The following is a 15,155-nucleotide window of genomic DNA, read 5'->3' on the forward strand; positions in this document are numbered from 1 at the left end:
CCATATGTTTTACTGAGTTAAGCAGGCAAGCTAGACAGGTTTTTCCGTGGACATGAAGTGCCCATGTGAAGGGCTGTTTTGCTCAGGCTCCTCAGAGATGTTTCTGTGTCTAACTGCACACAGCAGCTTGCTCATTTTAGAGATTTCCTTTTTGAATTGTCTCCTTATGTGACTGCTAAACTGGGTGTCCTCCATCAGCTCAGAGTGACTCCCTTCCCCTTCAGTTTGCACCTGTGGATGAGGAACACCCGTAGGCATTCCCCTCAGGCCAGGGACGAGGAAAGGACAGAGAGAAAAACCCAAGACCTTATCCCCAGAAACATTCATGGTGTACCTTCAGGCTTCAGGTCACCAGCGATGGAATTCCACTCTTCTTATCTTTCTAAATGTCTCTTTTCCCAAGTGATACCAGAGTTGCTCTTGTGGCTTTATTTGCTGTCCTTGTGCCAGCATTATCTCTTTCCTCTCAGATTGAGAAGGTGACATGACTGATCGCCACCAAGCACAGGGACAGCTGCTCCCTCTCGTTCCCTTTGGTGCCCGTGTCTCCTGAGAGACTGAGGCACCATCGCAGTGTACGGGTGTCGTCATGGAGTCTGGAGAGATCTGAGGGCAAAGGTGCTCACCCACTGCATCCTCCAAGTGAGGGATGGACACTTCCATGGCCTGCAGCGTTTGGATGTTGCTCTCCACTCCTGTAGGCCAAGGACAGCTTATGTCCTCACTGCTTTGTCAGGAGCTCAGGGAGCCCTGCTCCATCCACCCCTTCAGGGGCAATAAGCTGAAAAAAGATTTGTCCAGGAAGAGGCAATGCAAGTGAGGTTAGTTAGAGACTCCATCCAAGGAGTACACCAGGGAAGATTCTCTTTCTGCTTGCTGTTTTTTGTTGCTTGTTGAGACATGTTGTTCTCACTGCCTTTATCGCCAAGACTTGATTAACTTCCACTCTTCTACACAGCACAATTGCTTGGTGTGGAGAAAAAACCTTTTGCTGCTGGGTTCATACTGAAAGCTACTCCATTGGCCTTGTGACACTCAGCTGCTCCTGTGAGACAGCTAGGGGACAAAATGCCTTCCAGCAGAAACACATTTCACCTGTGCAAAAAGCTCCACAGTCTCCTTACCCCTGTGCAAACCAGGCTGTGGGGAGCAGACACTCTATCAGAAACCTACCTCACCAGCTTCCTCTGTAACTGATATCCTTAACATGCCCTTATAGATTTTCATTGCATAGAACTTGTTGAAGTCTCTCTAGTCTTGTTATTTACATATTTATATACACTACTATGTTTTGCTTTTTAAATTGAAGTCTTTTCTGTGACTCCATAGGATCATCTATCACTTAGCAATCACAAGAGCTCTGTAAGAAGAACTGTCTTTGTTGTACAGGGGAGCCAGCAGAGATAAAGAGAAGCTAAGTGGATTAATTGTGAGTTTGTGTCAGATTCAGGAAGAGCAGTGGGAAATAACGACTCCCAGGCCTGTGCTTTCAACTCTTTAAACAGTTGGCTTAGAGTCAGTGATTTTTAAAGTGGTCATTTGATCCGTGCTTGCAAGAAGTAAATGCAGGTTACTTCCACCAAGCGTTATTTGCAGCATTACTAGTACATCACTTGGATGCAGTACTGTTCCTCCCTTATGACCACATGGCATTATAATATCCATGCTTTTAGGAACTGAATAGTGAATCATACAGTGGCATCACTGAACAGTTTATACCTTGTAATACCTGGTGTGGTTTAGGTACGCTGATGATGAATACTGCTGCAAAACTCAAAATTAAGGGAGTTCAACTTTTGCCCCAGAAATTAAGCCAAACTTTTTTGAAGATCAGAACTGAGTTTTTCTGGTGTCATTTTCTCCTCAAAGCTCTCTGGAAGTCCAGGAATGGACTAGCTGACATGCTCTAAACCAGCCTATTTTTTATAATATTTATATCCCAGACAGAAATGAATTTTCAATCAGACAAAGTCGTGAGTTCGTGATAGGATAGAATTTTGCATGCTATAAATCATTACAACTCCACTGAAATCTTCAGTGATATGTCATTAAATTTTTTTCCTAAGCATACGGTCCCCTCCATCCTAATTTGTCTCCAGCACAAGCATAAGGGAACATTGTTAATTCTCTGAATAACAACAGACCACGAATGGGATGATACACTAGGAGACTCCTGCAAAAGAACATTTATTCAATCAAATGCCAAAAATGTTCATCATACAAAGGAGCCAGAGAAACCTCCTTTTCTTGCCTAAAAATAAACTGAGATGTCTATCTCTTTTTACACATTTTTGTATATAGGTTATATTTAAAGGCACACACAAATACATATGTGCCTCTGAATCTAATGGATGTGCCAATCATTCTAATTGCACTCAAGCTGGGTTTCAACTGCTATATATGATGTCATATTGTATTTTTTCCAGCGATCACCTGAATCTCTGATCCTCTAGAAATTCTGAACTGGCTTTCATGTCATATTTCTGTCCTCTTTGAGTTATATTGGTCATAAAGCATCTCTTTAAAACCAAGGATGTGGCACAGGACATGGCTACACCCTTGTAAAATCCACAGTGGCATGTCAATTACATTCACTGAACTCATATAGAGCTCTGATAAAATAAAAGATTTTTTACATGCCTTTTTTACTAGGGATATGATGGCACTGCACTGAAATCTTCTGTTTTATGCAGCCAGATGTGTCAATCCATTTGTGTTTGGGGTAGGACTATAAACCCCTGGTTTCAATCTGCTGCTCAGTGATATGCTGTTGGAATTACACTGAAGTGAAATTAGGATATTTGATGCATATATAATGAAAGGAAGGGATGCAGGGCATTGCTCATCCAAATATTTCCTCTGTCACTAATCTTCTCCAGAAAATAGTGCTTCTGCCACTCCTGGCTGTTCTCTTGGCTGAAACAGCACAAGGAGCTTTAAAGCCACTTCTGCTCATAAACCTCCCTCTCCCTCCTCCAGTGACTTCCCTCTTCCTCTTCCAGTCTGATATGCTCCTGCCCTTGCCATCACTATCTACCAACACTGGTAGAGGGAATTTCTTTATCTCAGGGTGTGTTCTGCTTTTCTGATTTGCTTTTCTCCTCTGTCCCCGCTGCTGAAGCAGTTAGCATTTACTGAGCTGCACACAGAGCTCTGTTTCTTGTGGGAGGTATTTTTATCCTGCCACCTCAGTGCAGGAGAGATTCACTCAGTTTTATCCCAGATACCCCTAAAATGTCAGCAATGGTGAAGGTGACAGAAAACAGCAGCATGTCCACTGGCAACAGAAACAGCAGCTTGCAGGGCACAAAAAACAGAAGGAGAGTAGAAGTGTATCTACGTTGTGAGCTTCTGCCTTCTTGAAGGCCGTGCTGAGTTCAGTGGTCCTGGGGTGGTGGCTTGAATTTTGTGGGTACTCCCAGTTAACATCCACTTACACAGAAGCATCTTGACTTTTGGGATGATGTGATACCCTAGCCATTGGATACCTGTCCAAGGATGTGAATCCTGAGCCAGCATCAAGAGCTACATAAGACAAAGGTATTAAGGACAAGTTTTAACAGGTAAAATAAACCCCTCCCACCCCAGCCTCAAAATATCAATAAAGGCTTCCTTTCTTGAGGCAATGTGATGTCTTAGCATGCTCTTATTGCAATCTACTCTTGCTCAATTCTTGTCATCAGTTTCATGGTCTTCCCTACAGATTTTTTTGCTCCTCTATTCCACTGCACCCCTTGGCCTCCCCTGAGGAACAACACCACATCAGATGCCCTCACGTGGTGCTCGTGTGATCATCACATGTTCATGTGTTCTTCATCTTCATGCTGACCACCTGAGCTTTTAGCCCTGTCCAAGCCCACCTGCACAAGGCCACCTTCTTTACTGAGAGAAGGGGAAGAATTTGGGTGGAATGCACACCTAACAACCTCCCAAAGCTTAGAGGGAAGCTGGGGCTGGAGATGTGTGTCTGTGTGGTGGGACTCCTGTGCACCCCTTTTGCATGAGAACACTGCTTGCTGCTCGTGCTTCCAGGACTGCCTGGCTCTAGCTCATGTTTGGATTTCTTTCCTGGTGCTGGGTTTTTGTTTGTTTGGTTTTTTTTTTTTTTTTCCCCTTGGTTTCTTTGTGCTTATTGTTTTCCTCTGCGTGGGAGGAAAGGGGAGAAGATTGAAAATGTAATATTCCTTCAGATGGATGAAGTGGAGACATACCATCCTGGGTCTTCCAAAATATCTGGTCCAGCTTGTGATGACTTTGAGCTGTGCTGGCTTTTTACCAGCGAGGTGCCTTAGGTTTGATCCATCTCTCAGCAGCTCTCTTTGCTCATGCCCCCAAGTCCTGGTCCTGAGGGTCATTTTCTGGTTTCCATACGTTCTGGCTCACTGTCAAAGTCAAAGAGGGAAACATCGATGGGAGGTGAGCTCCCCTCCTTTTTGGCACACGGGTCAGCCAGGGACAATGTGTGTGTCACAGTGACACCGTGGGAAGCTCACAGGGCACACGGGCTGCATGTATTTGTGCAGAAGCAGCTGTGGTCCAGCTTGGCCACCTTTAAAAAGAAACAATTTCTGGGGATTTGATTTTACTCCTTCTGGCTCTGGAGCCATTTAAATACTCTGCATGACCTGGCAGAGAGTGCTCATTTGTCCTTTTCTTGCCCCTGCTGGTTTGAAACTGTATTTTTAGCTGCAAAAGGCGCTGCTGCAGATAGATGTGTACCTGGGAACAATGAGCATTCTGGGAACTTCTCCTTGCTCTCACAGCACCACTGTGGGAAACCTGACCCTAAACAGATGCTTGCAGGAATACACTGAGTGGTGCAGCAGCCTGGGTGGGGAGGGGAAAGTGAGAAACCTCTGCCAGGGCCCTGACTGCTGTCATGCAGTGGTTGCTGTAGGGCACATGGTGGGGTTGAGGCTCTAAATCCTACACCCTGAGGCTGAAGGAGCAGCTGTGAAGGTTGCCAGGCTAGCAGTTAGCTCCCCTCTGTTTTGGGAGGCGACTTTTGGAGGGGGACTGAAGAGGAAACTTTTGGAAAGGACATGTAGTGGTATGATAAGGCAGAAATTATCTTACGCTGAAGGAGGGCAGAGAGATTAGATATTAAGAAGAAATTCTTTACTATCAGGGTGGTAAGGCACAGGTTGCCCAGAGAAGCTGTGGCTGCCCCATCCCTGGAAGTGTTCAAAGTCGGGTTGGATGGAGCTTGGAGCAACCTGAGGCAGGGGAAGGTCCCTGCCCATGGCAGGCAGTTGGAACCATTCTATGATTCTATGATTTTCCTTTCAGATTTGTTTCCTTTAAGATCATGATACAGTTTGCTTTGTGCCCAGCTCCTCTTCTCAATTAGTCTAGTTGGATCTTTAGTGTTGAGAAACATTACAAATCCTTCCTCTTCACTGGTGCCAGCTGCCTGCACATACCCACCCTGAAAATGGGAATAACATAACTCATCCCCTCCCTTTAGTAGTAGAGGCTGCAAGCCTTTCTGGTCAACGAAGGTCAATGCTTTCAAGACAGTAAGACTGCCTGTTCACAGGAATAACTTGTGGTTGTGGAGTTTGTGCTTTTCAGACAGATGGACATCACAGCAGATGCTTATCTACTGCGAGCAGAGCTCTCACGGTCCCTCTTCTTGGAAAATGGAGATTTAAAATGTGGCTGCCGTATGGTCTGGTCAAGTCCCTGCTAAGATAACAGAGATACAGAGCCCTCTAAAAATATCTTTTTGACTGTAGTGTGGATTTGGGATATGTGTGAAGCCAGCGTAGTTTTTGAAAGGTCTAACAGGTGCTAATTATTCAAAGATAACTTACTTCTGTTTGTAAACCAGATGGCTTGACAAAAATGAGGACGATGGTCAGATTGTCCGAGAATTAGTGCCTGCTGGGGAGTCACCATTGCTAAAAAGTGAGTTTAGCTTGGAAAAAAAGGTCTGGGTTTGAGTTGTACATGGATGTGTTTGTTTGCTTTATTCTTCTTAATAATTCTTGTCAGTTCCTAGTAAATCTACTGGGCCTTTTTTGCCATTCTTATGGAAGAACCTGCAGTAGGTCATGCTGAGAGAAATGCCTCTGACTCTTAAATTCTAGTTTATGAATGGCAAAAGAACATTATCACAACATTATGTATGTAGAAAGAAACGTTGATTTTTAAAGTTCTGATTTGTTTGAGAACTGCTTCCTTGTATATCTTTCTCTGAAGGATCTTGAATTGCCACTATTTTAGTAGAGTAAATGCCATCAAATAACACATTCTCTGAAGAAAATCACCAAAAATATTTTATTGGCCTTTCCTGTAGAGCCAGGGCTCCAATGCTATAATTTTCTTTAGCAAATGGTGCTTGCACAGTGCAGGTCGTTTTGTTAAAAAAAAAAAAAAAAAGGTCAAAGTTACTGAATTAAATTGTAAGTATAAAAATGGTGAAATAATCCCATTTGCCTAAGTGCATTTATATGCCTTGGGTAATCATCTAACAGTGAGAGGGAGGTATACAGAATATTTTATGCTTACTAGTGTAGCTATTGGATCTCTTGGTTTTTTGGTGAATAACTCCAACGTGTGACAGCTTCTCCAGCGTGGCCCTAAGATGCTGGATGCATGAATGGAGGGCAACGTCCTTTCTGTGTCTATATCTGGAGCCTTCCTCCCCTGTAAGTTGTTTGAAGCCAATTGCCTGGCTGGGCACTGGAAGTGCCACTCACATGTCTGTGTTTTGTGCATCAATCTTTCTCCAGATGTCAGTTATCACATCAGCGTGAAGACGGGAGATATCCCCGGTGCCAGCTCAGATTCCAAGGTTTTCATCAAACTCTATGGTGAAAAAGCAGACTCCAGCAAAGAGTTTCTCTTAGTCTCTGATAATGATCTAGGCAATTATTTTGAACGTGGCCGAGTGGATGAATTTACTCTAGATATGATGGATATTGGAAAGGTAAGAATCAATTGCAGGTGGCTCTGTATGTTGTGCAAGTGCCTGAATTCAGGATAAAAATAACACTCTGTATTGAAGGTGATGAAAGAACATTCACATTGGATATTAAGAGACACATTTTACATAGATTTTACACTAGTAATCTATTCTGCATGCTGGCATATGAGGAAGGTTTCAAGTCTATAGTTAAATACATATATAAATTATTTACATGAACACGGTGGAAGAACACTGTGCCAGGGTAAGGAGACTGTTTTACATTAAGCAAATTCCGTTGTGTTGGGTTTTTCCCTGCCCTCAGGGCTTTTGTTTGCTTTTTCCAAAGATCAACCGAATACTGATTGGGCACGATAACGTGGGTCTGCGGTCCGGCTGGTTCCTGGCCAGTGTCCAGATCACAGTTCCAGTCCAGGGAAGGCAGTACATGTTCCCCTGCAACCGATGGCTTGACAAGGATGAGGCTGATGGCAGGGTGGAGGTGGAGGTCTACCCAAGTGAGATTTTGCCTATTGAGAAATGTAAGAGACCACGCGCTGCTTTAAAGATAGGGCTAAATATGTATTGCTCCCGTTCTTCAGAGCAAGGTCACTACTGTCTTAGACACCAAAATCAAAAAGTCACCATTCCTATGAGCTTATATTGGTGAGGAAAGTAAAATATTCTCCTCATGTTCTCTGAAAGAGTTGGAAAAACATTACAGAGATTTTAATCTCCATTTCCTGAGACCATATGAAAAATTTACATCCTGGGCAGTACAGCACAGCCCAAGACAATGTACTTCTTTACTGTAATATCAGTGAGTTCTTCTTTTTTCTACATATATCTACCCCAGCCCTTTTTTCTCTTTATGCATCGGCACATGTCCCATCCTGTCTTTATTACCCTGCTTCCTGGAAAGGAGAAGTTATTTGATAAATAAGTGCCAAATCCCTACTGGCCACTTGACTTTTATCAGTAGACCCATTTTCTTTCAAGGCTACAGTTAAAATTTGCTGTTGGATCCTGAGAAAGAATGCTGTGTTCTTCCCCTGCTCTCTGTAACTCCTTCCCTTGCACTGTACTAAGGAGATCATTCAACCACTCTATAGTTAGTACTGAGACAAAATTCCCTTTTAAGGCTCCATTTCGCACCCCTCTGACACTGGCTAATACTTGTAAAAGGAAAACTATTAGGTTAGTCCTCAGTGAAGAGTTCTGTTATCTCACATTGAGTTTGGATAAGAGCAAATGGTCAGCTACGGGGACATTTGTTAAGACAAGGTAATTTAATTTTGAACCTGAGCCCCCGGGAATGTTGTTATCTGAGTTTCTATGCTGATTTAATTGCTTTATTTTTGGACCAGTGATAAACTATGAGGTGTCTGTAGTTACTGGAGACGTGCGAGCCGCAGGCACCAACGCCAAAGTCTTCATGCAGATTTATGGTGAGACTGGCAAAACGGAATTGATCATCTTAGAAAACAGATCCAACAACTTTGAAAGGGGAGCCACAGATATCTTCAAGGTATGATGAAGGCAGTCACTGCCACTTCTAAGGGGGAAAGAAATGATCAGCCAAAGTTGAGACATCAATAGAGTAACTGGCCCAAGTATATGGAAAAAAAAAAGACTTTTCAAGAAAATTGCAGGTCTGGCAGTATCTGCTGTCCTCTATCCAGAGTTTGGGAAGGCTTTCTATTTCTTTATGGGGTTTTGTGTTTGGTGGAGGGACTTACATCTTCTCAGGGGCTACTAGCAAAGGTGTCATTGACATTTATAATGTAATCACAGTATTTGTTTATATTTACTTTCAAAAGGATCTCAACAGACTTTAAACTTTGGGCCTGACCACATGTTATTGCCAATTCTCATTGTGTAGCTGGGGGAAAGTGAAAACACCTTTGCATGAGAATATAAGGAATGCCAGGTTTGCCTGTGGTCACACACACTATTAACTATGGGTACAGATGTCAGCCCTGCAGAGGTTTGCAGCTGTAATTCCTGAGAATGTGTGAATGCCCCATGGATTTTACAGTGCCTGTAACACTGTTCTAGCAGGCACTGCACAGCCCTGGTGCTCGACATGCACAGCTCAGTCCTCCAGGTATCAGGATGGTCAGAATTCAGGTTTATACTGCAGAGCCCACACCTCTTTCTGAGCAGCCCAGCAGCAAAGGGAGTGTTTAGAGGGGTGAGGAACATCCAACATAACCTAGGGAGTAATCCAGGACTTGGATAATCCAACAAGATGTCCTAGGCTGACGAGGCTGCCCAGCAAATGTGGATCACAATGTAGTCAGGCATCCTCTCCCTTTGGGACCAATGTTCTCTTCTGCCTTGTTAGCTTGGGGTTTCTGCTCAGAGAAACCATGGTTTGAGGGCCAGGAATGGTCTTAGCACTTGCTCTGGTGTGGGATCAGAGCAAAGACAGGATGCTGAGTCAGAGCCACATCCTTCTGTACTGAAGGAAAGACCAAGATCTGGACAGTGAAGCAGAGAGTCCAGGTGGAAGCAGGATTTAAGGCACATCTGTCACATGTGCTCACAGCACAAGACTTGGCACATCAGTGCCTAAGTCTTCTTGTGAATTTGCAGTCCCACAGAGGCTGGATGCATCTCAGCCCAGTTAAGCTTGGAGCTAATTGCTGAAGCTCCCATGAATCATCAAGACTGGGTTATCCTTCCTGCTGTCAGTGGCCAAATGGAGGTGCCTTTATCCACAGCTTCACCAGTTTTGTACTGTGTATTTTTGAGATCAGTTCACCTCCTCCTGCCTCATTTTCTCACTTTAGCGAATGGAGTTTCTGATGTTTATCTATTTTTAATGAGTTTTTGGGGATTTGAAATGACTAGTACCTTATAAATGTTTGCTTTTTAAAAACTCTCTATAATTTTAAGATTAAGTTTCTCTGATTTTAAAGGAAATAAGCCTTATAAAATTTATGAGTAAGAGCTATTAGCCAATATCAGATTTATAATAAAGCCATATGTACAGTGTTCTGTTTACATAGCTTTGCTTATATCCTCTCTCTGATATTTATTGCCAGATTTGAAAATTATGCCCACTTCTGTGATTTTTTTTATAAGCACACAAGGCAGAAGCTCCGGAGCATTCATAAATAGATAGTCTATCTCTTTCACTATATGAATGTTTACAAAAAGACACGGGCAAAAATAAGATTCTGTGAGCTACGTGATGATAGGAAATGCCATCAGTCATGGACAAGGCACGCAGGATGATTACAGTAAATCTATGGGTAAAGCCCTGTAAGGAAAGATACATTCTTTGTGTCAGGACAGCGGGATCAATTTCAGTTTTCTGATAGGCATCTTGTGTGCAATTGATTTTGTTTTAATCTACAAAAATGCTTCTAGACTAAAATCTTACATGCCAAGTGCCAGATTTCAGCCTGAAGCAAATGTTTGCAAGTTTTATAACATAAACACCACATAACAGCATAAGCGATCATCAGAAACAAGTCATGGGTTGTTGAAGGATTGTGTGCAGTAAAATCTTCTATCCAACTTCATTAGGTAGTAATCCAGACAGATAATCTAAACCAAGAAGGTTTTGTGTCTGCTGTGCTGACTAGGGGGATGTAAATCTTCTTACTGATCAGCCTTCTGCCACTGAAGCACTGTAACCACCAACGATTGTATCCTCTCTGCTTACCAGAAAAGTGAGAAAATACTTCTCTAATTTTCTAGATGAGAAGGAGGGAGAAGGGCACTCCAAACCCACAGTCTGTGTCAGAGATCGTGTTATATGAGTTAACTGCCTTTTCACTACACCATTATTGCTTCTTGCTGGGTTCATATCCTGTGCTGACTATGAAAGGCATCTTATTATTAATTTTCAAAATGCCTCATGCGCTGAGAATCTGTAAAAACTTGGTGTGGTATTATCATCTTTAGTGACAACACAGAGACAATACAGGTAAGGAGAGAAAGGAGGGAGCCCAATAAATATGAATTTAGCTCGTCTCCTCACCATGGCTACTCGGAATGTCATCAGCTTAATCCGTTCAGATGAGATTTGATAATGGGAAGTATGAAATAGTAAAGCAGGAAGGAAAATGTAAACTTGCATTAAGAAATTCTTCTTATCCTTGCTTAGATATTTTGAGTGGTAGAGGCCGTGCTTCTCATTTTTAAGAATGTGCTTTATGAAATTAAGATTGTCTTCTATCCCTCTGGGTGCTGACTTTGCCTTGGTGGCAGAGAGAGGCTGCAGATGTTGGCAAGATTTATAAGATTCGGATAGGCCACGACGGGACAGGCATTGGAGATGGCTGGTTCCTGGAAAGCATCACGCTGAAGCGCCTGGCCACAAAAACAAAGGGGTCTGATAAAAAGAAGAAGAAGAAAAAGAAGTCTGATGAGGAGGAAGAGGAGGAGACCAAGGAGGAAGAAGGAATGGATGTCTATACGTTTGTGGCACATCGCTGGCTGGCTAAGGATGAAGGGGATAAGGAGCTCGTGGTGGAGCTGGTGCCTGATGGAGAATCTGACCTGGAGGGTAAATACCAGAGGGAATGTGTGTATGTGTGTGTGTGTGTGTCCAGCCTCTGCATGAAGGATGATAACCACACTTGGCAGGACCATTTATCCCCCACAACCACCCCGTTGCCCCAGGCATGCACTTGATCTGTGGTGGATCAAGCTAGGGAGGAAGAGGATGGTGGGTAAACTAAGGCAGAGCACACAGGGGGCAGCCTGTAACTGGAATATCCTAAAGGACTTCTATAGGATTCATCAAAGGTCGTCTGGGGCACTTGGATCAAGAGTCCCAGAGGGTCCCACTGTGGCTGAGAGTTTAGCAAGATGTACCTGTTGTTATGGCCAAGAAGAGGGGCTGGAGGAAGACAGAGCTGCTCATGTTTTAATATAGATGCCAACAACCTCCAGGCAAACTCTTTCTGTGCTGGCATTTTGGGGGTTACACACTTTTGTGGTGAGCCACAGATTTGATGAAATATGGCCATTTCTGGGGTCCTTCTGACCTGCCTTTGCAATTTTACTTGCAGAAAATACGTATGAAGTCCACGTCCTCACTGGGGCTGTGTGGGGGGCTGGGACAGATGCTAATGTCTTCCTGAGCATCTATGGCATGGAAAGAGGAGACACGGGTGAGCGCCAGCTGAAAAGGTCAAATAACCTCAACAAGTTTGAGAAAGGACAGGTAATGCATGAACTCCACTCACTCAAGCGAGAAAGAGGCTGGCAGGGTTCTCTCACTTGATGTGCTGGCCATTCAATACAGTTTCTTCTCACTTCTTTCAAACGTGTTTTATTTCTGAAATGTATAAAGCAAAATGCCTCAAAACATTTTCCAGGGGAGGTTCATTTGAATAATAAGCTGAACACCAATTCCATGTTGGAGCCACTTTCGGTGTCTGCTTCCTGTAAGTGTTCTGGTAATAATGCTTCTTTTCAGGAACATTTAAAACTTACAAACTTTAAATTAAAATTGGAGAGTATTTTTGGGGAAGCTCAAGCACGTAGATATTTAGATGCAAAAACTATTCTAAATGTTCTACCCAACCAGCCAGGGAATAAAAGCAATATTGCGCAGTGTGCTGTAATTATGTTATAATCCAATCCAATTAAAGATCATCTCTTGTATGTTGAGTATTTGCTATAAAAAGTTTATGAACAATTTAAAAAAATCTACTGTTATAGCCGGGAGTTTTTCAAGGAATAATTCTGAAGAACAAAAAATTATAGAAACAAAAAGCAGCTGTGGAAAACTTTCAACCACAAAAAAAAAGAGCCCTAAGGTTGTTAAATAAGCTGTTAGCTGTGATTTATGAGCTTGGCACTGGAGAAACTGCAACCTGCACATGGTTTTTCATTCAGTGGGAAGAGCTCCAAGCAGCAAATGTAATGCTCCTTACTCTTGGGAGTACAAACCCAAAGTCTACCAACATATTAATCACATTAAGATGTTTAAACTGTTATGATAACAAGGACCATCCTGTCACACTAACACAGTTAATAAATGATCCTCTTGGTTGTGGTAAATGACAAAAGGAAGAAATTCTGAAATATTTGAAATAAAACATATGGGCTGTATTTTGAGGCAGTCTTGTGCAGAGCCAGGAGTTGGACTCAGTGATCCTTGTGGATCCCTTCCAACTCTGGATATTCTAAGATTCTACACAGAGGTGTGCAGGATAATTTCCATGGAGTCAACATGTTTTTTGTCTGGTTCCAGATTCAATCTGTGGGAAAATACTAAGCCTGAAAGGAATGATATTTAGCAGAGAGGATTTAAACTTATAAGAAGCTGAAACTGGGATGAGGTAAAGAGAGGAGTGAAGCGGGGAGCAGCTCCAGGGCTGTTACTGCCTTTTAGGAGCCAAATATGAGTGTTAATGGGAGACCTCAGAGCTCTGTAGTTATTTTTGTACACCCACACAAAGAGTACAAAGAGAACTTACAAAAAGCTATGTTTTAATGGTGAAAAAGATTACCCTTGGCCATTTACTGCCTTTCTTTCCGTCTTTCTTGGAAACACTGCCATTTGCCTCTTGCCTCCTGTTCAGGTAGACGTGTTCACCATCAAAGCCATTGACCTGGGCGAGCTGAAGAAGCTGCGGATCCGCCACGATAACTCTGGTGCTAGCCCCAGCTGGTTCCTGGAGAGGGTAGAGATCACTGACCTCAAAGAGAGCACCACGTGAGGAGCCTGTTGTGCCCTTTTCACGTGGTCAGGAAAGGGGCCATGTTCTCAGGAGCCTGCAGAGCCGTGGGGAGGCAGAGGAGATGCAGGAGGGCATTATTGCAGCTCCTCACCAGCTTGCAGGGAATGGCCATCCTTTGGGAGCCTTGTGGTCACTGTGCCATTCTGGGGTACCTGTGGGGGGGGTTGCTGTCCCTGCACCTCTGTAATTTGGGAACCAGCAGTGTTTGGAAGGCAGCCTCAGGTTTTTTCTTTTTCCCCTGGGATGGGCTCATTTCTCCCTCCTGGAGCAGAGGCTGCACTCAAGCATTTCCCTTCTAGGCCTCACTTTGGAAGTCTCTGAGCTCACGTTTTGTTTGCTCTTTCTACTTAATGCAAAGATCTGGGCCAAAAGCAAGTTCTGATCTAAGCAAACTCTCATGGCTTCCACAAACAGCTGGATGAGCAAAGAACGGGCTGTTCAAAACCTGAAATAAAGGCTTGCCTTCAAGCTGGAACTTGCTGGAAATCACATGCTTAAAAGTCGCACTATGCTGTGATGGGTGGGACCACTCTAAAGGATAAGATGGGTTCAGTCTTCATAAACATAAAATGCCTGGGAGACTGTAGGTCCTTCAAGTTACTGAACTCTTTCTGGAAGTGAAATTAAAATGAATCAACCATGTGGGGCTGGCAGCCCAGCAACAGCACTTAGCAGTATGTGCTCCCTAACCTATTTATGGATTTAGCTCCCGCAACGCCAGATCTCAAGGATGAAAACAGAGGTACTGCCCAGCTTTGAGTAATTTTGTGTTGTTTTATGGTTTGGGTTTTTTTTTTTTTTTCTCTTCAAGTAGCCTCTGATCTGTGCTTGTTTATGTTATTAAAGCCTGTGAAGTCCTGTGTAAGCACCGGGTGCTGCTGTCATTTTGCAGGTATTACTTTCCATGCCAGCGGTGGTTGGCAGTCGAGGAAGATGACGGTCAGATTGCCAGGGAGCTGGTCCCAGTGGATGAAGCATTTGTAAAGAAAGATTCAGAAAATGATGGCCAGTCTCCTGCAACTTTGGGCCTGGAACAGAAAGGTGGAATGTATATGTTAGCCTTGAATTTCTTCCAGTGTGGGGTTGGAAAGGAACCAGGTTGTTAGTGCTGTTGAGGGTGTTAGCAGTAGCAGTTACTCATTGTGCTGTGAGTAATTTTGCCCCAAAATGAAATTTTCAGGTGTGAATGAAGTGTCAGGTTTGTGTCAGACTGTGAGGAGTGGGCCTTCCTCATTTTTAGTGGATTTAATCATCTTGCAAGATTGGACCCTAAGTGATAAAGCTAGGAAGATGGGTGATATGTTCAGTCCTCATTTTTGAACTGAAATGCATATTGGTTGCTAATATCTAAAGAATAAATCTCATTCATTTCACATCATGGTCTGTAATGGTTAAATGTTCCAACATAAAACTGAGAAGAGAGAAAACACACTCAGAGAAAGAGAAGGGACCTAAATTTTTTCACTTTCCATCTTGCAGCTTGTGTCTATTGACCTCCAAAATAATTTTTCCTCTCTTGTAAATAAATTTGCATG

General features: G+C 43.2%; 1 protein-coding gene across 3 annotated transcripts in view; it reads left to right on the forward strand.

Moving 5' to 3' along the window:
- Window positions 1-5,262: 5,262 nt before the first annotated feature.
- LOC137465210 (lipoxygenase homology domain-containing protein 1-like) overlaps window positions 5,263-15,155 on the forward strand; it is an 80,172-nt gene continuing 70,279 nt past the window's right edge. Inside the window, exons 1-8 of one of the 3 annotated variants that reach the window (XM_068177077.1) lie at window positions 5,263-5,910; window positions 6,738-6,934; window positions 7,260-7,452; window positions 8,278-8,438; window positions 11,135-11,432; window positions 11,941-12,095; window positions 13,462-13,595; window positions 14,513-14,661. In XM_068177077.1, the coding sequence (XP_068033178.1) occupies window positions 6,917-6,934; window positions 7,260-7,452; window positions 8,278-8,438; window positions 11,135-11,432; window positions 11,941-12,095; window positions 13,462-13,595; window positions 14,513-14,661 (1,108 nt within the window). In that variant the 5' untranslated portion in view covers window positions 5,263-5,910; window positions 6,738-6,916. Of the gene's footprint in view, window positions 5,911-6,737; window positions 6,935-7,095; window positions 7,453-8,277; window positions 8,439-11,134; window positions 11,433-11,940; window positions 12,096-13,461; window positions 13,596-14,512; window positions 14,662-15,155 lie in introns of those variants that run through there. The other 2 variants (XM_068177076.1, XM_068177078.1) reach the window with 2 other exon arrangements.

This window comes from Anomalospiza imberbis, chromosome Z (genome assembly GCF_031753505.1).
Source record: "Anomalospiza imberbis isolate Cuckoo-Finch-1a 21T00152 chromosome Z, ASM3175350v1, whole genome shotgun sequence".
NCBI classification, from domain to species: domain Eukaryota; kingdom Metazoa; phylum Chordata; class Aves; order Passeriformes; family Viduidae; genus Anomalospiza; species Anomalospiza imberbis.